Source organism: Limulus polyphemus, unplaced genomic scaffold (assembly GCF_000517525.1).
Source record: "Limulus polyphemus unplaced genomic scaffold, Limulus_polyphemus-2.1.2 Scaffold6233, whole genome shotgun sequence".
Classification (NCBI taxonomy): domain Eukaryota; kingdom Metazoa; phylum Arthropoda; class Merostomata; order Xiphosura; family Limulidae; genus Limulus; species Limulus polyphemus.
The window spans coordinates 22,919-50,663 of record NW_013671843.1 but is presented as its reverse complement, the minus strand read 5'-3'; the positions used below and the strand labels follow the sequence as shown (position 1 = coordinate 50,663).

At 32.9% G+C, this 27,745-nt stretch overlaps 1 protein-coding gene across 1 annotated transcript in view; it reads left to right on the top strand.

Moving 5' to 3' along the window:
• Window positions 1-1,674: 1,674 nt before the first annotated feature.
• LOC106473505 (protein SERAC1-like) overlaps window positions 1,675-27,745 on the top strand; it is a 36,490-nt gene continuing 10,419 nt past the window's right edge. The window contains exons 1-8 of the mRNA XM_022401932.1: window positions 1,675-1,697; window positions 2,871-2,987; window positions 9,205-9,353; window positions 13,868-14,020; window positions 15,394-15,518; window positions 22,255-22,380; window positions 23,085-23,376; window positions 26,356-26,509. Of these exons, the coding sequence (XP_022257640.1) occupies window positions 2,893-2,987; window positions 9,205-9,353; window positions 13,868-14,020; window positions 15,394-15,518; window positions 22,255-22,380; window positions 23,085-23,376; window positions 26,356-26,509 (1,094 nt within the window). The 5' untranslated portion in view covers window positions 1,675-1,697; window positions 2,871-2,892. The remainder of the gene's footprint in view (window positions 1,698-2,870; window positions 2,988-9,204; window positions 9,354-13,867; window positions 14,021-15,393; window positions 15,519-22,254; window positions 22,381-23,084; window positions 23,377-26,355; window positions 26,510-27,745) is intronic.

Below are 27,745 nucleotides of genomic sequence, written 5' to 3'. Positions count from 1 at the left end.
TGCTAAGCACCCATAGTGTCTATGTGACAGGAAAGCTAGATGGCTAAAGGAGCAACTTCGTCATAGACTCTGCATCTCAGCAAACCCTTGTGAACATCAAGATGTTAGATAACAAAGGAGTACCAGAAGCCATCCAGAAGCTTTGTGGTGTGACAGGACATTCTGCAAGGTTGTGGGGACCAGTGTGGGTAACTATTGAGCTCATGGGCATAAAGGACAGACACAAAGTATACTTGGCTGACATTGAAGACGAATCCATATTAGGATTGGACTACTTACTACCGAGGAAGTTTGTAATTAATTTTGATAAAATGACGTTTGGGAACAACAAAGGCCAAGTTTCGGTAACTGTTAAAAGAGAGGTTGAACTAATTAGGTGTCATCAAGCTGAAGTCAAAGTGACTGAAGGAGTTGATGATGGTGAAATGGAACCAGGTTTATATATTAAATCAGAGCATGAAGCCACTGGATACACTCCAGCAAAGTTGATGTTTGGTTGGGAACTTCTGTTGCCAGTAGATCTGTTAACAAGGCGCCCACCTTATGAAGAGTTGCCTGAAAATGTGTCAGAGTTTGTGAAAGTGTTATCAGAAAGGATGGATGATATTCACCATCAAGTGCATTCAAACCTGAAAACGTCTGCTGATTCGATGAAGTTATCCTATGATAAGAAATCTATTGAAGTCAGCTTTGTACCTAAGATGTCTTCTCCATGGGAAGGCCCATATGACATAGTGGATCGTCTCTCAGACGTGACTTTCCGGATAAAATGTGGTCGGCGAGGTAAGCCAAAGGTGGTGCATGCCAACAGGCTTTGGCGTTATCATGGCCCAGGACATTTCAGTTAGAACGAAGTGAACAATGGAACAAATGACGCTGCTGAAGACGTGTCACCTGAGAAAGCCACTGTCGAAGAGGAAACTCTACCTGGTTTTGAAAAGGGAAACAGTGAAGTCCTTGATGAAGTTACCATCACTGATGTGACTGTTACCGATAATATGACATTTCCTGATGTAGCAGATGAACCCCACGTGAAGCAGAAGCCAACGAGACGGAGACCAGTACGGAAGAAGATACGTCCCGTAAAATTAAGAGACTTTGTTGAATTTTAATTTTGTGTTTGTTAATTCTGTACTTTTAATTAAATTATTGTTAATTATACATTGGTTTAATTTAAGTGGCTATTGTTCGGGAGAACAATACTAAGGAAGGGGCAGTGTTACGACAGCGGAAGTCACGTGATCCTAGTAACACGTAATGAGTATCTAGAATGGTACTGAAGGCTCGAGACGCCCTCTATTTTGTATATATATAAGACCGGCGAGAAGTGACGGCATAGACAGGGAGATAGAGACAGACATAACAATAATAATAACCGTCATAATCATCATAAATTCAAACTGAAACAAGAAATCAACAAACACATGCCTGGGACTGTTGCATAATTGACAAGATATTCTTTAATTACAATTACTTTAACTGTTTGCTTTTTTTTCAGTATTTCTTCAACTCAATATCAATGAATGAGGAATTGAAGAATTTATCAAAAGTAAAACAGGACGGCCAATTATATATATATGTAACTCTCCATTTCTTGTACGGGTGTTTTATAAATGGGGGGGGGGGGGAGTTGGCTCACCATCAAAGGAATTGTCAGAGCAGGTAGCAACTCCTGTTACATTTGGTGAGGAGTTGGTGTGAGTATCATTTTCAGTAGACAACTACAGTGAGCTTTTTTAAACTTATGCAATTTTCACTGGTGTCTTTTTTTTTAATTGATCATTCATATCACCACTAGGGGAGTTTTCAGAGTAGCATCTGGCATCAGTGGACATCCTCTGTGGAGTCGATGTGAGTTTTATATTGTTTGTATGCATCAGTAGGTTTAACATATTTCCTATTACGTTTGTTTTATACTGCTCATTTAAACTTTTGAATGTAAAGTTTTAAAACACATTAAAGGGTATAAAATATAAATAATAAAGGCTAGAACTTTTGAACCAATGATAGTAAGTTCTCTGCATTATTTTGTGAGCGAAACATCATTCATGTCAATATATTAGTTATATTATACTTTGTACCAATGTTATAATAATATAAGTTATGAATATGAGTCTTACTAATATTTAAAGTATCTTTAAATTCAACATATTGTTATGGCCAAGTTAGATTATAACTAAGCCTGGTTCTAACTTCTAATCTAAGTTCTAGATATATATGTGAATTATGATTTGTGAAGGAAATATTACGAGTTTAATACTCAAATTATTGGACATTGTACCATATATCATGGTGTATGTGCCGTTGACAGTTTAGTGTTGTAGGTAACTTAAACTGTTAACACTTATCAGCATGCCTGGGGTCCATGTGGAACCCAATAACCTTCTCTGTTGTATATCTTTTAACATAATCATTATAAATTTATATCCATTCATGTAATTGTCAAGCAGAAACCCTGGATCAGTATGGCACAATTGTTTTTGAAACAGGCAGACAGAGTATGTAGCTATAATTTATATTTTACTGGTAAGCTCTGGATTGAAATTCCAAAAACCAATTACATTACAAATTTTACATATGTATTCTAGAGAAAATATGTTGACAAATCAAGAAATTACAAAATTTATTGTTTTATGCAATTATTATGTATTCATACACATGGAAAGAATTTTGTTGTACATTTTAAGATAATTGTTATATTCCTCAATCAACTGAAATGTATTTTTTTTTTTTTTGCTTTTTTCTCTTGCCCTGAGTAAGTACAGTATATCTATTTACTGATACTTTACAAGTTCACAAATAATACCTTCCTTTTCCAGAAGCATTCACTCTTTCTAATGCTATATTTTTTATTGTTCTCACATGAACAGGAAGAGATGTAATACAATACCAATGCCTTTCATAAGAAAAATAAATACCAGTCAAAGGAGCTTTAGAGTTTTTCGTAAGAAAGGCCTAGTTGCTGGATGTGTGGCTTTTCTTGTTGGGTGAGTTCATGCTTGCTCATTTAGGAAGTGGAAAATTTTATTTGTTGAATATGACTGTACTGAAATTATAACTATTAATTTTCTAAAAAGAGGCTTAAAAGGTGTTTTATTCAACCTCTGTAGAAGTGTATAATCTACTATATTTGCTTGATATTCTATCTGCAATAGCTTTTTATCTTATTTAATAAAATGTTTTTTGTTTTCTAGAAACAAAACTGTTTAAAGTTTGTTTTCAGATTTGGTGTGTTTGTGGAATTTTGGTGCACTGGATTAGCAGAAATTTATTTACACCCATTATTTATTATTTCCATTCTGAGTATTATATATACTCAGTAGGTTCTGATTTTTATTGAAAATTCAATTATTTTATGGGGAACTTGTATTAGTGTTGCACTTTGTCATTAATGTTTGTCAGATGAAATTGCTTCTGTGAGTTCCAGCTTACAGGCAGATTTTTGTTTGTTTTTAAATGCAAAGCTACACTTATCATTGTTCCCGCTGTGTATGTCAAACCACACATTTCAGAATAAAAGCCATCAAACCTCTAATCCATAACATTTAAAGGCAACAAGGGACATTTTGATCCTTAGATGTTTCCTTTAAACATCTAAGCAGCTGCATCCTCATCACAGCCCAAAACACTCAAGACCTTAATATCATCAGAAAATTTAATCGGTAAGGGTCTCAACATCTGAGCCATGATGTACCCCACTTGTGACATTAATCCAATTGGACTGAATTCCATTTATAAAATCCCTCTGCCTTCTTCCTTCCAGCCACTTTTATCAAGCCTCTTATGTGACACCTTGTCATACGGTTTCTGAAAATCCAAATGCACTTATTCTACACCTCTATCCTCATCAACATAGGCAATAACCTCTTCAAAGAATGTCAGAAGATTAATAAGGCAAGATTTCTCCCCTAGTGAAACCATTTTGACTATCAGACAAAATTTTAAACTGTTAAATTAATTTACAAAGCATGTTTTATCATTCTTTTAAAAAATCCACCTTTGATGTAAAACTCATAAGCCTGCAATTACCTGGACAAATTTTATCACTATTCTTAAGAATAAGAGGATTGGTATCCAACTTCCAATCCTATGGCACCTGCTCAATACTCAAGAACTTGCATGACTCACATATTCAATCATTACCTTTCTTGAAATCTCTTTGGAAAATATTATCTGGTCCAAGAGTTTTGTCTTTCTTTAAACTTCCCAATATTTTCTTAAGTTCATAATTAATGTGATTATCTTGTTCATCAGTCATATTTCCTTCTAGCAACTGTTCAGGATGAGGAAAACTACTTAAATCTTCATTAATAAAAATTTAAGAAAAAAGTTAAAATTAATAACCTAGCCATTTTATCATCTTTAGAAATATGCCTCTTGTTACGTCCTTCAAAGGCCTTACTTCCATTCTAATGTTTTGCTTACTCTTAATGTGTTGAAAGAAATCATTATTGTTAATTTTTTCATATTCCATTTTTGATTGCTTAATATTCTGTATGACCAGTGCTCTTGATCTTGTATAATCCTTCTTAGTCCCCCAACATAGTAATCAATTTAATCTTTTAAAATTTAGATTTTTTTCTTTAATTTTATTTATTATACTCTTAGTGAGCCAACCCGGGTTTTTTCATTGCAGCCTCCATTTTTATTTTCTTCTATACGAAGCACATCAGTAGCCCATATCACAATGGATAGTTCTTGTCACATCTCTTCAAAATTTGCTTTGTGGAAATTTTTAACCAATCTTCTTATTCCAGATTTCCATATGCAATAAAACATCAAGGCAAATGATCTTTTACATATAGATGTTCCCCAGTCTCTTCAATTTCAACTGTTACCTTGTTAAAAGTAAACAATAAATCTGAAATAGCATCTTCCAAAATTATATCTCACCTTCTCATACAGAACAGTTTCTTCCCTCTTGAGTTTGTGCATTCTGCCAAAGTTACTTGCAAACCAACAGCCCTGTGAAAGCTGTCACCTAATCTTACAGGAAAACATGAATTTGCACCACTGCATGGTGACATCATAAGGCTGCAGAACCCTCTACCAATAGGAGTGCAATACATCTCCATGCACAATGACTCCCTCTACATTCATGCTCATGAATCCTCAGCATTGTAGTACACTAACATGTTTTTGGATTTGCTGAGATTTGCAGTTTTTTCAAACATTTTTGAAATTTAAATTTTTACTTGATTAAATTTATTACACTAAACATTAATTCATTTTTTAATGTGAATATTAGTAAAGCTGATTTGAGTGAACAATCTCTTCATACAGAACAAATTAATACCATTTCTGCTAGAAGTTCTTTTCCTGTGGAAGTGTGATATCCATCTTCCATCTTGGGGGAAGGGTCTGAAACCTCTCCTTCACTTTTGGAGGATCTTGCTTGGTGGCTAGACTGTTTTACCGCCACCTCCGGTATTCCCTTTCCTCCTCCCAATCCAGATCTTTGCCTATTTATGGATGCTTCTCTATCAAGATTGGGTGCGTCTCTGAATGACATTCTAACTTTGGGCTCTTGGTCCCTGGAGGGGTGTTCTTTACTTATCATGCCTTCAACCTCCTTTTTGCCCATTAGGCATCTCCACAATTCTTTCCCCTCCTTATAGGTCAATTAGTTCTGATCAATTTGGGCAGATCTACTGTCTTGTCTCATGTCAACTGCCAAGGGAACAGGTCCCTCTGCTTCCTGACTTTGGATCTCCTTGTTTATGCTCATTCTATTTGGGTGAGTTTCATAACCAGTCATGTTCTAGGTTCACTAAAAATTGTTGCAGAGCATCTTTCTTGATGAAACTGCATCCTAAACATGGTATGGTCCCTCCACTCGTATGTCTTTTGTTGATCTACTCTCACCTTCTACCCCCTAAATAATTGCATTTGCCACACTCCTTAAAACTATTCTTCCTCTCTTTAGTCTCCTGTACCTCTGCCCTGGCTGTCTGTGCTGTCAGTCAGGTCTGGTACAATCTTTTTCTGTAGGCCTGTCCTCCTCTTTGCTTCCTCCTTTGGATCCTTACTCTGATTTTGAACACCCCTTGCAGGATGTTATTGGTGGCCCCTCACTGGTGATCCCAACCTTAGCTTCTACAATTGATAATCTCTCATCCAAGCCCCCTTTTAACTTCCCTACATACCATCCCTTCTGATCCAACCTCATACATCACTGTTCATTGGGGAGTGATTTGTCTGGCCTACCACTCTTTGAACCTTGCCATCTTGTCACACTTCTTCCTCTTACAGGTACCATGGTTTATGACATCCTTATTGCCATTGGTCATTCCTTCACCATTTTCCCTCTGACCACTCTGCTTTATAAGGTATTCCCTCCTCTTTTATGTGTATTTAACCATTGCTTCTCTGTCTCTTCTATTTCAACTATTGGGCTGCATTTCTTCTACCTTCCACCTATTCTACTGCCACAGGATAACTTCTTCACTGGTCCTTTCCACCCTCTTGTGTTTCTTCCTTTTCCACAGACCCCCACCAACCTTTTCTTTATTTGCCTGACTTGTTTCTCACTGAGGTTCTCCACGCTCTTATCCAGGACCCCCTTGAACTTCTAACAACTGATTTGATGTACCATCTCTCCCTTAACACATGTTCTCCTCCTCCTTGCCCATCATTGCTGCCATTCAGATGTCTATGCCATGTTTTCTTTCAAATTCTCTTAAACTGCACTTAACTTCTCCTTTATCCTGGTTGGTCCTTCACTCTCTAGCCTTCTGTAACATTGTTCGGTGGTTACACCTTTCTCACATACTTGTTCTTACTATATCACTTCTCTATGCTCGTTTAATTCCAGACAGACTCCTGAATTTTATCCAGGACATTCATTATTGGTCACACACTTTCTCCTTTAGGGTTCCAATCACTGTCCTTTTCATTCCCTGGGTTCTCTCTCCTTTCACCCTTCAGGATGGAGCCTCCTGATCATCCATCCAGTTTATACCTCTTTGTGGGTGGATGAATGTAAGCTCTTTTCATCTGATTTGTCACCTCCCACATTCTGTGCCTACTGTTTTTCACCAACTTTTGATGCTCCTCTCCAGGCTGGCATATTCATTGCTCCACTTAGTTGTTTTGTCTCCATAGGGATTTTGACTTCTGCTAATGTCCCTTCTCTAATCTATCTTCTGTCTATGAACAGGTAAGTGTACAAAATTTCCTCACCTGGGAATCACTATAAAATCCCACTAGGCAGCTAGTGTTGCCTCCCAAAGTATACATACCCAAGATCTGCATCGAACCAGGATAACAGAAAGCACTCATACCATCTGCTCTTGCACTACAAGTGCCCACTGTGAAATTGAGTGTTCTGCAACACCACTTGAGGTTTCCACATGGTATCTCTATATAAATATCTATTTAATTATATAATTTTCAACTCCAAATCAGACTTTACCCATTCAATGAACTATCATGCAAAAAGCCAGCACCAGAGTAGTGTTTCTGCCATTTCTCTGGCTAGTGCTTGCTGGCTTTTAAAAATATGGTTTTGAGTCACCCGTTGCATTGTCTCCAGTAAAAACCTCTCTGGACAGAGAGACTGATGGGATCTGTTCGTTTTCCAGGTCTTCCCTACGCGAATTATCTCCCCCTCATTGAGTGGACCATGGAATACCCTTACCATTTACCAGCTCCCAACCACTGGTGTGATGGACCACGGAGAATCCTTACCAATTAGGACCTAACCACTGAGGCTAGAACAAGGGATCCCTTTATAGGGAGAAGTGGAGATGGGTTGACACTAGAGTGTAGTGTAGTTACCCAATATTTTTAATTATGATACCTTGCAAAAAATATAAAAAAATACCCCACTCCTGTAGCTGGCATGAGTCCTGTAGAGACTGACAGTCGATTGATGGTGTATGTAATATAATGCCCTCTTTCCACAACTGGCATGAGGCCTGTAGAGACTGACGATAAAATTTAGATGAATACACCTTATGCACCAGTGATGTATCACTCACATACCCTGCTCCTACAGCAGGCAAAGGGCCAAGAGAGGAGGTGAGCACGGATAATTATTACAAGTGCTCTTCTCTCACAACTAGTTTTGACCCTTTGTGTGTGTGATAGAAGAAGACGTGAGCACACCAGGTACAGTCTGAACGAGACCCAATCTCACTACACATATTGGCTGCCCGAGAACTTGTGTGCAAATTCTTGGATGGCCATGTACCTCTTCTGCCCATCCTTGTGACACACATTTAGCTTTTCTTCCTCTTCTATTCTTCTACACAGGCGAAGAATATACCCTAGATGAGATGAGATGCTGTCTCCCATATGAAGCCCTTGGACACTTTTTGAAGGGAGCTAATGTTAGTACTCTTTGCACCAGTCCCTCCACCTTCTCAACATTTTAGCTATTTTGTGCGAGGAGATGAGATGTCATTTCAGAAGTTAACATTTTTCTTACCTGAAAATGTATTTGTGATGGATACTCGCCTCTGCATATGCTCCCATACATCTTCCCAATTTTCCTTGTGCACATTTATTCATTGTCTCATAGAAGAATGAGGATTCACAAGCGTGAATGTACAGGGAATCATGGAAGTGTATTGTGCTCTTATTGGTAGAGGGTTCTGCTGCATGATGACATCATCATGCAGTGGTGGAAGTTCCCATGTTTTCACATGAGATTAATTGGACTTGCAAATCTCTTTAACAGAATGCACAAACTCGAGAGGAAAGAAGCTATACTATGTGAAGAGGTGAGTATTTATTAGAAATACATTTTCAGGTAAGATAAATGTTAACATTACTAGTGGTTTTCCTGACCAATTGATGAAGAAATCTTATCAGAACATTTTCTAAAAAAAACCTATCTACCTCATATTTTGACTCTTAAAATCTCCCAATCTATATGCCTGAAATTAAAATCCTCCTTAACTATAACTTTGTTACTAGCTGTAATCTCAATCTTAGTGTAAAGTTTCTCATTAATTTCATCAGTCTTGTCTGGTTGTCTCAAAGAAAATCAAACTTTAAACCTTCTATCCCTGTATCCACTAACAGAAACCCAAATAGATTCAACCTCCTTGTTATTCTTTTTATATTTTGTATATAAAGCCACTCCTCCTCTTTTTTAGTACTCTATCTCTATTAAAAAATCTATAACCAGGGTGAATTTACTGTAATCATTATACATTAAAGCAAATTATATTGGTTGATAGTTCTTTTTCATTATAGTGGTGGTTATCTTGCTCGTGAAGCTTATCAAACTGGTGGAAACTTGAGATTACTGTTTGGCTCAGTTCACCCACAGTCTACAGCTACTAAAGTGGGTACAGATGCTACAACAAACTATATATATCTTCCAGATGCCACAACAGGACCTGGTAAAGTAGAGATTTATTATTGATAACATTGCTTGTTTTTAGCTAACCCTCCAAATACTGGTGGTTCAAAATGCACGTTTCAAACTTTTTAAGAGTGACATTCAAAACTTGATAAACTTACTGTATTATCAATGTGTGTTAATAAACCTGCCATCAAAACAGTTATATTTCAAATCATATTTATTTTTAAACATGTTTTAATTTCTTAATTTATAAAGGAAATATTTAAGTAAATTCATAATCTTCATTTCTCTGTATCATGTGACACTTCTTTGACCCAATATGTCCAGTTTAGATTTTCTTTCTACACATGTATATCTTCTGAGTTTGAAAAAAATATTCACATATACTATGTGTATTGTTAAGCCATAGCATAAACTACTAGTCTCCAAGCTTCTTTCTTTACTTAAATATAAGCAAAAAAGTCAAACCCACATGCTATGCCCCTTCTATCAAATCCTGTCTTTTAAAAAATGTCAGTAATTTTTTCTAACATTTGCTATTCGATTATTTATAGAAAGAGAAAGCTCTGCTTTACCAAATGTTTAGTGAGGCTGCCTCATTCTGTCAGGTTTTGAAATATTTGGTCTCAGTTTCATTGTTTGCTATTGTGAAGTTTGGCACAACCAAATAATGGAATTTTTTGACCAATTTATAACTTAGAAAGCCAGTTAAATTCTAGTGGTTTTAGGACATCCTATTTTTTGTCCATGATAACATTTTGTGTTCTAAGTTACGTATTTGAAATAAATTCTGTTGTGGCACACCAACATCATTGGTTTTTCCAAGGGTAAAAAAGACAGAAATCCAGAAGTAAGTGCTAAATTTCTTGTTTTTTATGTATATTTATTTTTGAAAAGTAACTCAAGTGAAGAATAAGAAACTTATTATGTTGTATAAGAAAACTTCTATGAAAAAAAAAGATTACTTGTGACGAAACACTTGCAATGTTTGAGTCATGTTTGTAATTTGACCATGTGTGAATTTGATTCTTTGTTTACACAAAGCTGTTCTACTGTGATAAAAGATGGAAATTTAAATTTAAAGGGAAAAAAGTAATTTATACTTATTTTATAATTTTCAACTTCACTCTATACTGATGATTTTGCTACATTTAGTGTTAGAGTAGAGAAAATAATAGATAAGATATAAAGTTTTACTGAAAAAACTTGATGTTCATTTAGGAAGTTCTAAAGGTTATGCAATTGAAAACTGTAAGATGAAAAAAAAAATCTTTATTCTTAACACGAAAATCACCTTGTTGATATAACCAGACTAATCAGAGTGAGTAAGACTCCATAAATCTACAAACAAATCTTTAGTAAAAAACTTCTTTAAAAAAGCTGATTAAAATAAATCTGAATAAAAGATATTTAGTTGCTATAAAATAGAGGAATTTAACCATACATATGTATGCAAATGTAATTATGTAGCATAGTGATTGATATTATTTTAGACTTGGATTTAGCACTAAAGAAGATATAGTTAGGAATTTAGTTGTGCAAGAAAACTTGTGTACTAACAATCATAACATTATGTTTTATGTAACAATCACAACATTATGTTTTGTGTTCTCATTGAAACACATTATAGAGTTAATAAAAGGTATGTTCCAAATTTAATAAAAGCTGATTTCTGAAAAATGCAAGAGATTTCAGGGAGAGAGAGAGATTTGGCAGTTAATTTGAAAGTAAAGAGCATTGAAGTCAGAGATATTTTCTCTTATATAAATATATACTAAATAAAATAGCTGAAAAGGAATGTGTTCATACCAGCTGTTAGTAGTGCAATTAAAAGCCTTTTCACAAACAAAAATCAGAGAAATTAACTTCAGATAAATGAAAAATTCAGCTCACAAGAAACTTCAATTGTTAAATGAAAGATTATTTAACCCTTTCTGTACAATAGGGTCGAAGTGAGCATGTCATGGCATTTTAGTGTTAGATTCAATATATACTTAAAAACTTTATTGTCAGTATATGTCAATAAACTTGTGGTGAAAAAACATAGTTTATAATTTAAATATTTTATATTACTTAAGTTTCAACTTCTTAATTTCAAAAGAAAATATTAAAAACTGTCAGTCATCATTTTTCTATGTAACATCTTGAAGCTAAACTGCAATTTCTCTAATTTTCTAAAATAAGCTGCTACAATTTCCAACCACTTAGAAACACAAACTACATAAAATCGTAAGTAAGTAAGAATTTAAAAGTTGAACCTCTTATCTTCATGATTGGCTGATATATCATTAAATTTATCAAACTCACCAGAGAAGTTCCTCTCTTCTCTATGACTTTCGAGATTGTTAACGAACCAACTTTACTTAGCTGATGGACATGTTTATAACCAATAAAAAAGCAGGTTCTCCTCTACATAAATCTTAAATTTCTGAAATGAATACTCACCTCATCTTGCACAGTTTTGTGGTCAGCTTTCTTACTTATACAGAAAGTTTGATAAACTTTTAGTTTGGGGACATTCTGTTGTAGTGGCTAATATATTTTTTATGTTCTAAAATTCGTATTAGAAAGCTACATGAATTTTATTTTCAACACCTAAGTTTTCGACTTAACCCTTTCCACATGGGTCAAAGGCCATGTCATCACATTCCAAATTTTATTGAACTACTATTTTATGAATTTATGTCAATAACTTTAGTATCAAACTGTAATAATCATTAAAATTTTATTATTATATATTATTTAATTTCTTAATTTAAAAGTAAATATTAAAAATCATACCTAAAGATTAATTTTTGTGTGTCACGTGGTATGTTGAATGCAGCACTAGTTCAAATTAGATGTTTGTGATGTCAAAATACAAAGTCTATAGTTTCATACAAAATAGGAAGTCAAATTACCTATATTGATAAGCTAGAATATAAAATAAGAACTTCTTATCTTTTCTGTTTGCTGAGATATTGTTCATGTACTGAATCAAACACAGTGGCCCTGCTAACCTCTTTCCATTTTTGAAAATGCTCCCTCATATACACTTACTTCTGCCTATGGCACGTGAATAACCAATCGAAAGCTCAGAATGTCTCCCTAGTGGCTTTCTCAGCCATTTTCAAGTATTACGAAGTCATCTCATTCTTTTCAAACAAAACTTCAAGGTGGTAAATTGAGTCTTTAGTCTGCTTGAAATTTCATATTTTTTTAGACACAAAGTAACCCAGTAAAAAAACAGTTGATACCATTATATAAAAAAAGGAAAATATGTGAAACAGCAACAAAAAAAAGACAATTGATTTTTATACTTTTTTAATACTATAAGTTTTATTTTTAGTTATTCAATGATTTTACACCTTACTATAAATCTAAATAAATCTCCATATTCTGCTTTGTAGGTTTTTGTTTCATTCATGTCTAACTACATAATACAACAACAGTATTATTTACAGGATTTATCTTTTTTAAATATCTATCCTTTATATATATATTGTATTCCACTTAATGCTGCATATGTTAAAAAACATCTTTGGGCTTTTGTTCATATGGCACAGCATAGCTCATATGTAGGAGGTTGAGGATTCAGTCACATCTGTATCCTTTTCTTTTTCCCCTAAACAATATTTCAGTAGTCAAATAATTTTCATACATAATCATACGTGAAGCATGAGTTTATCTCTTGGTAAGAAATATAAAAGGAAGTCAAGATAGCTATCATTAAGTCTATCATGGGTTATGAAGTTTTTAACTCAAAATATCAAATTTGTCTTCAAGGATTTTTTGCATACTCTAAATGACAAAAAAAGAGTCAAAGATAATATTGTTTCTTTATTTTTAATGGAACTTATTATGAAAGAAGAAACATAGCTAAAGTGCTAAAGAATTTGCATGTGTTTTAACTGAATAATGTGAGGAAAAGATTTCCAAGCTGACCAATTTCATAAGAACGTGGCTGTTGTATATAGGCTTGAGAAATTTTTGTGACTAAAGCTCCTGACTCTTGTGAAATTCATCTTGAATTTTCAGAAGTCACTTGACACTGAGAAAATTCCTTACAATTGAAAGATTGTTAATGTAATCTGTGTTTTTAAAAGAAAGGGTTTAGGAAGTATCCTGGAAGCTAAGTTTCTTTGTTAAATGAAAAAAAAAAAGAATATTAAAGTGTATCAGTAACAGAATGTAAAAAGTGAAAAATGTGATTCTCATTTTGAAAATATGACTAATGGGTCCCATGTTGTTTAATATTTGTTATTCATTTGAATGATGTTTTGGATAATAATATGTGTAAACTGACTCATGACATTGAGACATAGGTAGTGAATGGATTCATTTAAGAATACATTTCTTATCCAAGAAGTAGCTTGAAGGTCAGTATTTATTTTTTTAAGGGGGCTAACCTTGTTGATGTCAGAAAGAACAGTAGTGTTTAAATTATTGTTTTATTTCTAACTGATTTTTAAGATTTCAATGTTAATACTTTTTAATAATTCTATTAAGAGTGAATGCTAGAAATTTACTTTACTCAGTATTAATTTCTACTACTTTGAACCTAATCATCAGTTAAAGATGATGACAACTCCAGTCTGAAGTGGCTACCATGGAGAAAGTCTGACAAACGCTTACACTGGCGGTTACTGAAGCTAGCTCAGTCTAAAGACAAGCAAGTGAGACATGTTGCTATCAGAGCTCTTGTGGAACTACCTGGATTACAAGGTAATACATGAAGCTTTCAAGTATAGATGTAAAGTAGTACATTAACTCGTCATTTGATGAATGTTTAATGCACATTATCGTTACTAAATAAGTTGTATTACCATGCACTGTTAGTATTTTAAATATACAGTTGTAATAGATTGGGCTATTTTAGGAAAATAAGAAAAAAGTCATTATCAGCTTAAGGTGATATATTTGCACATGTTTTAATTAAAGAATTTTAGAAAGACAGTCTTAAATGGTATTGGAAAAACAAAACATATTTCTTGGGTTGTTTATATTTTTAAGCATCACCACCCATGTTCCAAACTTTGTCCATTTTCATATTAATCTCCTGCATATGTTTTTAAATTTTACAATGAACTTTCATGTGACGTTATAAAAATAAACTTCACAAACAAAGGCATAAGAAATAAAATTTTCACCCAAATTAAATACTGTATTATTATTGGCAATGGCAAAATGGTACTTACTGGAAATGATCTGAAATATATTTGTTCTTTCATTAGTGTTTCAGTAACTTCTTAACTCTCAACGATTCTGACAAAAAAAATTCTCTAAATTTTGTTGAGCAGTGAAGCTCATAAAAACCCATACTATTTTTACCATTTAACTTGAAAACTATAACTTACTATTAATATAACTAGGGGAAGAAAAAAGCAAATAACTGGTTCAAATAAAAAAACTCAAAACAAATTTCTTGATAAAGGAGTTGTGTGAAATTATTTAGGTTAAAAAACACAAAATATACATGAATTGATAACCTGGGTTTTTAGATAGAATTTCCTAAAGTTTTAAAGTTATAGTGTGAGCTTAACATCTTGAAATAACAAGAAATTCTGGTTTTCATTATTGATATTCATCAAATATAAATGCATCATTTGGCTTAAAAATGCACAGCACATACATACAGTGAAAGATGGACATGTTATAGCTAAAATGATGTTTAACTCATATTTGGAAGATATTGTCTAGCCACAGTGACCTATCACAACTGTGTGAAATATCAATTCTAATAAGGGTTAGTACACAGGATCACACAAAAAAGTGCAATTAATTTCCAAAAAAAAATCCAAAACTTGAATTCTATTGAATAGTTGACTGTTCTTCTTTATTCTCCAGAAGAAAAATAGTCAACTAATCAAAAGTGCTCGAGTTTTGGGTGTTTTTTTCTTGAAATGCACAACTGTGTGAAAGTTCTATTTCAGAATTTTTGTTTTTTCTATAGTATTTATTTATGTGGATAGCATTTAGATCATCAAAAACACATGTAATGGCATTGTTTGTGGGCAGAAGATGTTACTGCTTTACCAGTAACATAATAGCCAGATTACAGTTAGTATGTTTTAGTAAAGTTTATTTCTTTATGTGAGATGCTGACTACCAGGAAATAGCTCAGGCCTGTGATCTACAGACAGCAGTTGGTCTAGCCAGAACAAGAGGAGTGGATCTACGATTTTTTCTACCACCACCTCCACTACCTTCCGAGTTTACTAAAGTATGTATTAAAATGGTAACAACCTATATAACAGTTAAATATTTGATCATTTCCTTTAATTTTCTGTTTGAATAATAGTTTTTGATGTATAGTTTTTCGTTATTTTGTTTTTTCAATTAATAGTATTTGACTTTTTCACTGAAAACCTTTTATAACCATAAATTTTATTTGTAAGTTTGTTTAAGAGTTGGTTATTATTGTTATTTAAATTTTTATATGAACTAGGATAAAAGGGACATGTAACTAATAATATACATAACATTCCATTATGATCTTATGCATTCCCTTCAGTAGACACTTTTAGATCAGTAGAACTCCTACTCAGATCAATTGGACCACTTTTTTACCCTTCATTCTCAGATCAGAGCCGACCTGGCTTGGTGGTTAAACAGAGTCTAGACTACGGTAGGGGTGCCGCTTCCTCTGCATCGTACAGATTTGCATCTGTTCAGAGACTCATCTTTAGAGGGCTGGGATGCTTACCTTGACTTCCAGGAGATTTTCAGTCACTGGTTGATTAAGGAGTCTACTCTACATATCACCATTCTCTATTTGTGGTGGTTCATTTAGCTTTGTCTCACTTCCTTCCTCTCTTGCAGGGTAGGGGGCTTATGGTACACTCCACAAGCAAGGGTGTACCAATTACAGGTCTCTGTGCTTTCAGATGCTGGATCTCCTTTTCTGAGCCCAAAGTCACCACATTGTGGTCTTAGCTTGCGATGTTTATGGGGTCCTGAATCTGGTTGTGGATCAATTATCTCGTCCCACACTAGTACTTGGTAGTAAATTTGAAATAATGACAAATACGAGGTAATAAGATAAAATAATGGTAAATGTCTAATTAACTTATTAATTATTTATAATGAAAGTACATATCATTAATAATAATTTTATTATTAAGGTTATGTAATAAAAGTAATACTCTATTATTACACAGAAGAATGGTCCTGTTTCTTCACAAGAAGTGAGCCACCTCAACAAATCTAATGCATTGAACCAACCATAGGGTGTACATTTCCAGACACTGTCATTCACAAGAACTGAGGGATGCCCAGACAAGGGCAGAAATAATATTTGCTTTGAAGCTCATTGATTTACACAGTTCAGTGCATTCAGCTGATCATTCTGGAAATATGTTCAGAGTATTGTTTACAGATAGTGAGATAGCAAAAGCATTTAAAATTTCTAAGGATAAGGCTTCCTATACCAGAAAAAAGGCATTTGAAATAATGAGACAATGCAAGCATTTTGTTGCACACTTTTATGAATCTCTTAATAAAATGGCACGGAGAGGACAAATGGATTTGCATATCTGGTACACTGATGAGTTCAACCTAGTTGCTACAAGTTACATAACCTCCTCATTTTTGGATGTTGTAACTGTGGAGAACCTTTTAGTTGCTATCAAAACTGTTTTCCCAATGTTAGCAGCTAGGAAAAGATCCTTCAATTAGGCATGGATGGACCTTCAGTCAACTTGAAGCTGGTGGAGCTAATGCAAGATGAGCTTTCAGACAGTCCTTGTGAACTCTTACAAATTGGATCCTGTGGCACTCATGTTGTTCATAATGCATTCAAAACCACTTTTCAAAAATCAGGATGGGAGTTTGAAGGGTTTATGAGGACATGCTACTATGTCATCGAAGACTCTCCAGCATGACATGCTGGCTACACCCATGTGACTGGGTGCATGAAATTTCCTTTGAAGTTTGTTGGTGTGCAATGGATAGAAAATCTTGCTGTGGCTAACTGGCTTAATTTTGTGTTGCAAAATCTAAAGTAATATGTTGAAGCGATAAAATCTAATTCATCCAAGAGCTTGACAAAAGTTATTGACGTCTTTCAGAATCTTAACATTTTGCAGGCTAGACATCAGTTCTTTGCTTCTCTAGCTGCAGATATTGAACCATTCCTCAGAGAATTCCAAGGCAAGCATTCCTTGACTCCTTTTCTGTACCAGGAACTTTCTGCTCCCACAAGTAATGGAGTTGATGAAATCTGGATCAGATCTTCTCAAACTTGATCTGGAAAAATCAGGTAATTTGCATCAAGTTTGTGAAGTTGAAGTTAGTTTAGGTGCTAAGAGAGCTCATCATGGAAGCAATGTGCCAAGCCAAACAGAAAGTTCTTCTTGAATTCAGGGTTGACTGTTGAGAAGTTCTGAAGAACTTTGTCAAAACATTATAGAGAAGTCCTTTAACATAACCTTAAACAAATGTCATTAGCTCCTTAGATCCTAGCCTAATCTGAAACAATTAAGTATAGAGTACGAAGCAATTTAACTCTCTTTACGACAAATTAATTGATGCTGGTTGGCTACCGTCTGCTTTGGCTGATTAAATTTCTAATGAATGGAAGAATCTGTTGGGCTTTCCCAAGTTTCTGGAACAAGCAAAAGCCTTTTCCAGATGCCCTACATCTGCCAAAGATGCTAAAGGTAAAGAAAATCTTTTGAAAGCAATGCATCATATTGATGAACAATTGAGTGCCTTAAAAAATCTTTTTGTTTGAATGATTGTTTTTGGATATGTGGTAGATGTAAATTATTTCTTATGTTCTATCTGTCAAACGATTTACTTTTTGATATGTCGTGTGAAGAGGTTAATAAAGTGTTTCTGCAACACCTTTCAGAATCAATGTAACCTGTATATTGTATTTGCTACCCATTTCTCTTATTGTCTGAGTGATTTTCTTCAGATATGTGGTAGATTTAAAGGATTTCTTATGTTCTGTCTGTAAAAGGATTTACATTTTGCTATGCTGTGTGAAGAAGTAAATAAAGTATTTCCACCTATGATAATAATAATGATATATATATATCCCCCATTATATCAAGGAAAAGTCATAATTTTTCACACAATAAGATTTGTAGACACCTTGCAATAATATCTAATATCAGATATTTAGAGAAGGCAGCAGCCAGAAAAGGGTGTGTATGGAAGTTATGTACTCATCACAATATATTTTTGTCCTCTACATAAAGGTGTGTGTGTGTGTCATATATATATACACACACACACACAGTTTGAAAGATTTTTGAATATCATAGTATTGATATTCTAAAAAAAAGATGTTTCATTTATTTTAGTATGCTACAAACTTGGTTTAGAATACTCTCTTTTTGTTTACTGGAGAAGTGGCTTATAAATCTTAGTATGTTAAGGAACATGAATGCCTCAAGTAAAATATGGCCAAACCCAGTAATAATATTTTATTACATACACCAAAAAAATGATTTGGTCTGAGGTGTAGGGTATAACATGACCATTCAATACACAGAGTATTTGAGTCTTTACTAAGTAAAACATTTTTTAGATTTCAGTCAGTAATATGAGTGGCCTTATTCTATTGTGACAATGTAGGATGATAACTTTTTTCATTAAGATCACTTAAAACTTACAGCTGAAACTTATCTATTTTGATAAGTTGCCTTTTGTCTGAAATTGTGTGGTGTATGTGAAACAAGCATCAAACTTTTGGAACAAAGATTGAAGAGTAATAGCAAACTAAGGTCAACATTATACAAAGTAATTTAATAAAGATGAAATCCAGATGAGGTTATCAACATATCTGCAAGACTAAAGGACACAAATTTAAGACAGAGAAAATTCTGCTGAAACCCCTGGGAAATGAAATGAAAGAACTGGAACTGTTATTATAGGTTTTCAGCATTAAAGCACTTTATATGGGAAAAGTAATATTTTGAAATGTTCATATCTATAATAATAAAAGGTCGGGTTTGTGTGTGTGACCTCCATAACTCCAAGAGGAAAGAACCTAGAAACCTGACATTTTGCACACATACTAAGTGGCACCTGAGGGTGTACACCTGGGTATTATTACTTATCCACGTGTGTGTTTGCTTTTTATGAAGCAAGGTGGGGAAAAATCACATAGAAAAGAATATATGACTGCCATATCTCCAAGAGGAAAGAGCCTATAAACCTGAAATTTTGAACCCATACTAAGTGGACCCTGAGGGTGTGCACCTGGGTATTATTACTTATCCACTGGCGTGCATATTTTTTTAATGAAGCAAGCTATTGAAAAACCACATAAAGAAGAAGTGGTTTCATATATAACAACTTCTAATATTTAGAAAAGCTTGTGTGTTTTGGTAACAGTGCATTCCAACAATGGCTTTTATGTCATGTTGCTTAGCAATAAAAGTATGTAGGTTATACTTTTATGTTAAAATAGGATCAGAATACACACAATGACATAGTCATCTAGAATATATCAACCTAATAACCGAGCGAAGCTGGGTACTTTTGCTAGTTGTTAATAATCTCTCCATTTACATTGAAAAAGCATTCTTATACACTTGTTGTTTTTAGACTCATTATTTAGGTATTTGTATTTAATAAACAAAGTTATTGAATAATCACGGCATAAATGTGTTATCTACTCAAACTTTCAACTACTTAAGGTAATAAGGTCAAGGTAATAAACATTGTTGTTTAACTGTCACTGCCTGAAAAAAGACTTATTAAGGAGTCAAAAGCTTGTAATAAAATCCAAATTTATATAGTAAATGTCCAACAACTTTCTTTATAAAACCATTGTATAGTTTTTATTACAAAGTTTTGCCATTTTAGCAGTATTTAAGGTTTTTATGGTTTTATATTTAATTTCGTACACATTTGAATGTTACCAAATTTCCAGACATCTGAGCATTTGTTTGTAATGTGCTTACAACTTCATGCCAATTACCATCTGAAAGGTGCTGACCTTGAATGCATGTGAGCCAGTTAATTATTTGCTTGGACTGCTTGTATCAGTCTGAGTCACATGAAAAGCGTGACAAGTCTTTTGTTTTTAGTGCCTAAAATGTGTGTGTATATATCCCAGTAATGGCTACAAAAAGGAAAGCATGTTTTTCTTTCCTTTGAAGATGAACCGGAAGTTGTCCACTGATGTAAAAAGGGGTAAAATGTTGACTAATTTTAGCAAAGGCCTATTGTGTTGTGCCAATAATTGATTGTATCAATTAATCAGTCATTTCTGTTCCTAAAAATGATTATTGATGCTTATTAGTAAAATGTCAATTATTGTAACTTTAATGTATAAACTAATGTATAAATAAGCCTTAATTAATATAATTCATAATTGTTAGTAGCATCATTTTATTTGTAAAGGCTTGATAAAATGATATGTTAAGCATCACAATTTTTAAAAATTTATATTGTTCAGTTGCATTCACAAAAAATTAGTAATAATTTAAGAACCCTGTAGAATGTTTAGTTGCATTTAAAGTTAGATTTAAATGAGCAAGATGCTTATTGTTGCCTGTATGTTTCCATAGATTTTGCCTTTAAACATTATAGGAAAGACTGGTGCAATGGACAAAGGTTTGTGCAGTAAGCAACTCGCTATTCTATTCTCCAAGTGTACTATGGCATTCAGACCTATTTCTCTATCAAAATTTCTCCCATTAGGCAACTGTTCTATCAAAACTGAGCTACATTTTCTTGAATGAAAAATGAGTCCAAGAATATACCAGTGAATATGATTTATGAACCTGTGTGTTTCTATCGACGTAGCTTTAACTTCCTAAATAGTTAGAGCATTTAACTATATACTACCAATTAACCTGACATTATGTTCTTTAGTAATGTCTGATAAATATGATAAACTCAAACTTTTATTATAATCAATAATATTCAATGATACTACTTTTGAAGAAGAAAAGATGCTGAAGAAGGTTGTATTGAAATTGGATAGTGAAAAACAGATAAGACAACACAAGGAAAAAGCAAAGATTAATATGATTGTAGGTAGTTTACATTTGGTTTTTGCAATGGAGGAATTTGTGTGTGCTTCTGTTTGTTCCTCTTTTACGTGAAAAGGCTTTGGTCATGAATAAAACAAAAAAAAGAATGGTGAATGGTTTCTCACTGACAACATGATTGTGGCTTCTGTTTAATGGAAAAGTAACTGTGATCCAGTGGATAGTTTTAAAGAATGTGAACTTGCTGTTGGTCCTTCACATATTGAGGCACTTAATGCTCAAGTGATACTTTAAAATGGTGTGGAAATGTAACAAGAATGTGAATCTGTGCAGTTTGTGTGTTTGAAGTAACTGTGTGACTTCGCTGCTAAGAAACAATAAATAAGCAGTTTCCAACTTAATTAAAACAATGACATATGGACTTAACTGTATGAGTAATGTGATGTGGATTGTAGCCAAGATAATCTTCTGTGGTTAATTTTTCTAAGAGAGCTGTATGAGAAATGTGATGTGGATTGTAGCCAAGATATTCTTCTGTGGTTAATTTTTCTAAGAGAGCTAAATTGAAAGTATTTATTTTTGTTATTTTGGTACTGAAATCCAGTGAGACTGTTGTATGTACCTACTCTTAAATGCATCTAGAAATTTATTAAAAATTCTTCAGTTATATAAACTCTTCAGTCCTTGGTTTGTTTAAGTAATTGTCATATTTCTGTATTCTGCAATTATACTAATCATTTATACTGAATATTTACGAGATCCATTTGTACGGTGTATTTACTAAGACATATGCCACAGATGCATATTCACAAAATTGTACAAAGCTTTTGTAACTACTTGTCAAGAAAAAATATCTTAAATCTTCATTAGGATAAAGGTATAATCATTATGCTTGTCTCTATAAAATATGCAAATATAATTATTATGTTTACATTCACAGATGCACTTGCACAGAAGAAAAATAACATTTCAAGAGGAATTAACCTTGTAATTTTTGTCTTACAGAACACTGTGGAATCAGACTTGAGAGTTTTACTTGCTTCTTTGCCACAGAGTGGTGTTGGTCTTTGTCTTCAGTACTTTACTCAGAATGCTGTGAAACCCAAATACTATCAGATGGATTTGGATAGTGTGAGTATATGATTTAACCTGTATTTTATAGAGCTAACCCTTTAAGAACTGAGGAATCACACTTTTGTAGCCTTATGCAAAATGTTTAGGAATGGAGAAATTCCACTGTCTTTTTGGTCATTAATTAATAATGTTACCTAGTACAGTTTACACTAAGAATAACATCTTATGAGCAATTTCTGATGATATAAAAGCTGTGTTAGTATATAAAGCCTTAATATTAAGGAAAAATTAGTTTTAAAACACACTGCCAAGCTCATCTTCTGCTTTCCAAGTTTATTATTCACACTTGTTTTATGCTTGATGCTTCCCAAAGTTCCCTGAGCAAATGTTTGAGTAATGGTTGTAAGCCCATAAACAACTAAATTATAGTTTTTTGAAACAGAAATGAGAACCTACTTTGCTTTAATGATAAATTACTAGTCTGAAAAATTCAGAGCTTTAAGGTGGGTTTATTTTTATTGGATTTTATGGGAAGTTTAAAGATCATGTAAAAACAAAGTAAATAGCTGCTTTATTTCTGTTGATCTTGTTTTAATGTGTCAGTTTTGTTCATTGATTCAAGAATTGGAATGGTTGCTTGTAATAAAGCTTTTCTTCAACATAAAGTTTGTATTTCTGAATGGTCTTTTTTCATTCATGTATTGACCTTATATAAAACTTTGTATTATTTAAATATTTCATGCTTGAATTATTGCATTCAGGGAGGTGAGTGGTGTTTTGGTGGAGAAGGATTGGCTGAAGAAGTTCACCAGGCAGGTCAACACACACGAAGAGTTCCAGCAGAGACTGTGGAACGTTTCTGTCTTCAGGCACTTGTGAGCCATTCAACAGTTCCTAGTCACAGAGCAGCCATTGTTCAGAAAGGAGGTTTACAATTGCTCCATCGTATTCGTCTCAGAAGAGCACAGAATCCTGAAATACAGAGCTTGATAGGTCAAATTCTTGGGAATCTCTCTTTAGAAAAGGAAATACATAGACATCTGTTAGTTTCAGGTTAGAAGTTAAAATATACTTACACATTCTTTTGTAATCTTTTTAAGGAAATCTTGTTTAGTTCATTATGCTGCGTAAGGAGCTGATATCTTATTACTTAGTTTATTATTATCTGAGAGAGCTCATAGCATTTTTCTTAATTAATTATACCATCAGAGAAGCTGATATTTTGCTACTTAGCAGATTATACTCTACGAGGAGCTGAAAATTTGTTTATTTTATTATATATGTGAGGTACTAAAAGCTTGTTTGATACTTGTTTTTTTATACTCCGATTTCAGAGCTTCTTAGTTCACTAAACTCTTAGGAAGGTGTTGATACTTTATTACTTTGTTCATGATGTTTTTAAAAGGACATATGTTGTAAATTATATTCTTTGGAAGGAATTGATGACATGTTATTTAACCCTTTCACTGTGCAATTAATTTTCAGGCTGATTCCCAAAAAGCGTCAATTATCCACCAAAAAATAGAAGTATGAATTTAACCCTTTGTATTACTTTTTCATTATTGAAAAAGCTGTATTTTCTATATCTGACAATAATATTTCTTGAAAACCACATTGATAGTGAAAAATAATGATTTAAACAAAAAATTAAGGAAAGTCAGAAGAAGAATAGTATTCTCCAGTAAATGGCATAAATATAGGCAAAACTAGGTCACTAAGAGGCCGAAATCATTACAAAATATAAAACAAATTATTTAGATAACAATATCCAAGATATAAAGAAGCTGTTTTTATATAGGTTATGTATGTGTTCCTGCAAAGTTAGCAATCTTATAATGAGGCATACAAACATCCAGGTTTCACAGCATAGAATACACATGGCAGTGCGCATGCAGGTTTGCTGATTGTTTCCAGTGCAGGGGGATATTCCCGCATGTCACAATAGAGGGAAACTTTTTTTGGTAGCCTTGGGGTAAATCCGAATTTTGAAGTCAGTGCGTATTATTGTTTATTTGGATATATATCTGAACTACTCGGCAAAACGGTTAATTCACTATATTCTGTGAGAAGATAACTTGTTATTTTGTTCATTATACTCTGTGAGGAGTTGGTAGCTGATTACTTAACTCGTTATACTCTTTGGAAGGAATTGATTGGTTGCTACTTAATTCATTAACTAAAGAAATTGATTGTTATTTATTTCAATATTTTCAGTGAGTAGTTGTTAGTTTATAATTTAGTTTATTATACTCTGTGTGGAGTTGTTAGTTTATTTCTTAGTTGATTACACTGTTCAAGAAGTTGGTAGTTTGTAATTGATTAATAAATATTCTTTTGAAGGGGATGGTAGCAGGTTACTTAGTTCATTATACTACTTGGAAGTAGTTGGTAGTTTGTTATTTAGTTAATTTTACCATGTGAAGAATTGATAGCTTGTTTGCTAGTTCAGCTGACTTTGAAAGGAGAAGATAGCTTGTATCATTTGCATTTAGCCATTCTGTTTCTTCCTCATCAATATTGCCATACCTAAATTAATTGATATTATACTGGGATTTTAGTGTGATGTCACTTTCAGAACAGATCTATGAACTTGTTAGTAATTTTCATTCGGTTTCAGCAATAAACATACATTTAAAATAACCATGACTATCTTACCACATAAACTACTTTATGCCTTCAATGAGTATAATCACACTGTTATGTTCCTGCTATAATTCTAAGTACACATTGAGTTATTATAAATATAATTATCATTTACAACTGCTATGTCCCTTTGCTATACAGTTATTAGTATTTTTTATCCTACTCACCTTTCTTTTAATTACATGGGAGAAAAGTGATTAAGCAATTGAGAAAAATAGATAACTGTATGTAGCTTAATGTATCTCCTTCACAGTGTCATCGTGTGAATGACTTGAAATATTAACATTTTATTTGAAACAGATAAATTTGATTTAAAAAAAATACATTTTAATGAGAATTAAAATATGAAAATTTGGATTTAATATTACTTATAAACTATCATTAAAGGACTGTGTATGCTTGAACTAAAATGTGTTCAAAATTCTATTCACCCAGTTTCATCAGGCTTCGGCTAATATGATAGAGATGATACAGAAATCTTGCATAGTATTAGGTTTGTGTATAATGAAGTTTTAGTGAGCAATAATATTTTATTTTCCTTATATGTATTGACAGCCATGTGTTTGTGAGTGTGAAAGATGTATGAAAATAGACTTTTAAAGATTGTGAGAATCTTTAACTTAGACATTAGTTACATCTCTGGTATAAAACATTAACTGATTTATTAAGGCAAGTTGCACATGTTCATCTAGAGATGCAAGAATTGTGCATGCTGTTATTTACTCCTATGAACAAACTAGCACTGGGGTCCACTTAGAATCCTACTTCACAAGTAGAGTTAAGCAAACATAGGTAGGAAATTAGTTATTACTATAATTTAAAAAATTTCATTTACTCAATGAGCAAAAATTATTTGTGAAGGTGTTTTAAGAAAGCTTTTTTTTTACCCAACATAGTGTGTATTGTTCAATAGCACATTGTATGTTTTTGTTAAATATGAGTAGGTAAATAAAGTACATAACTATTTTTTACAATTATCTATGATTGTATCATTGCAAAGATTTGTAATGTAAATTTTTGATGAAGTACTGTGAAGCTAGATTATTCTACTAATGCATCATTATAAAGTGACTGTTACATACATTGTTCCTTCTTTCTTTTTAATTTTAACTGTTACTTCCTACAGGTGGATGAACTAAAGTTAATCTCCAAGTTTAATTTTGCTATAAATATTAAAAAAAAAGAATTTTTTTGTTGTTGTTGTTGTGTGAAAAACTACTGACTTGAGATTCTTGCACCGCAACTGAGAAGGTATTTCATCCAATGAATTGAGACGTAGGAAAGTAATCAATGATATGTTTGTATTTGTTCCTTTACATTGGTGTTAATGCCATTAATTGTGTTTTACCTACAGCAGCTCTTAGTTTTCAAAAAATATTTCTTTTATAGGCTGGATTGGTGTATTGGCCTCATGGATTAAATCTCCTAGAATTGAAGTTTCACTTCCAGCAAGCAGAACATTAGCAAATATGGATAAAGACAAGATTCTTGATGTTTTGTATGAGGACCAAGTTTACCTTTTGTTCCCACAATTGAGAGAAAAGTATGTTTCTTTTCCAAAACTAGGAACCTGGTTTAATTGGTGCATCTGCATTCCTTAAGGTTTTACCAAAAGAGTGTGTGTTTATTTCAGTTAGGCAATACTCTCCTTGTAGTTATGACTGATGTGTATTTTTTTTATACTATAACTAATCTTTTAAATTTTCATGTCATTATCAAATTTTCACATACAAAGAGAAAAAAATGAGGATGAGACACTTACTTCAGGCCTTTAGATCTCTTGTTTTTGTACTCCCCATTGCTTCACAAAGCAGTGTCTGTGTTACCATCCCGATCTTATGGACAGGACATCTCAAGATTGGATTGATGGATTTTGACCAAACGTATATAACATACTACATACCAATTTCTACACCTGATTTTATTTTAAAAATGGGTCAAAGATTAAAAGGTCACTGGTACATATACAAGATTGGGGAAAATTGTTATATTCCATTATGGAGTGAATGGATCTTTTTACGGTTGAGTATATTTGTTCTTAAAATTAATGTGAAATGAATAGAGCCCAAATACCAACTTTTCTACGTATTTTGTTATAATGCCAATTTTTTTATATGTAACAATCATTGTGATTCTGTATAGAATACAAAGGAAGATGCAAAAAATCTTGCTTAATATGTTGTTTAAAGTAATGGAGAGAGAAAGAGAGGATAAAAATTAAATGTATAAGCTTCATCATTTGATTGATTACTGCTAAATGTGTGATGTATTGTTTTATGCATAACTGTTTTTATATTATTCATGTAAAAAATAAGGCAACAATTTTTGAGATTTTCAAGCTTTCAATAATATTGATATAGAATTTGTTTATTTATAATTCCAATTATAGATTATTGTATTGACATTTTACTTATTTATACATTACAATTTTAGTAATGCATGCCATTTATCTATTATACGTAATTTTGATTCTGAAAATGTGACGTGTATCATAAAATATGATTTATATAATACAGCTTTATACAATAGAGGTAAATATAATCTGTCTAGGCCCAAATCCAAATAAAATTTAAAATATCAGTGTAACTTTTTAATATGTTAAGTTAGTTATGAAAAAAAGAAAAATGTATAAAGACAATTTTCTTTGTCTACAGAGACAAATATAAGTAACTAAAGAGTAAGTAGAGCAAAAAGATTGATGTAAAAGAAGTGTGAAAATACTGTAAAAAAGAAAAGATTTGTAAAAAGTAATTTTCAAGTTAACAATCATGTTTTAATT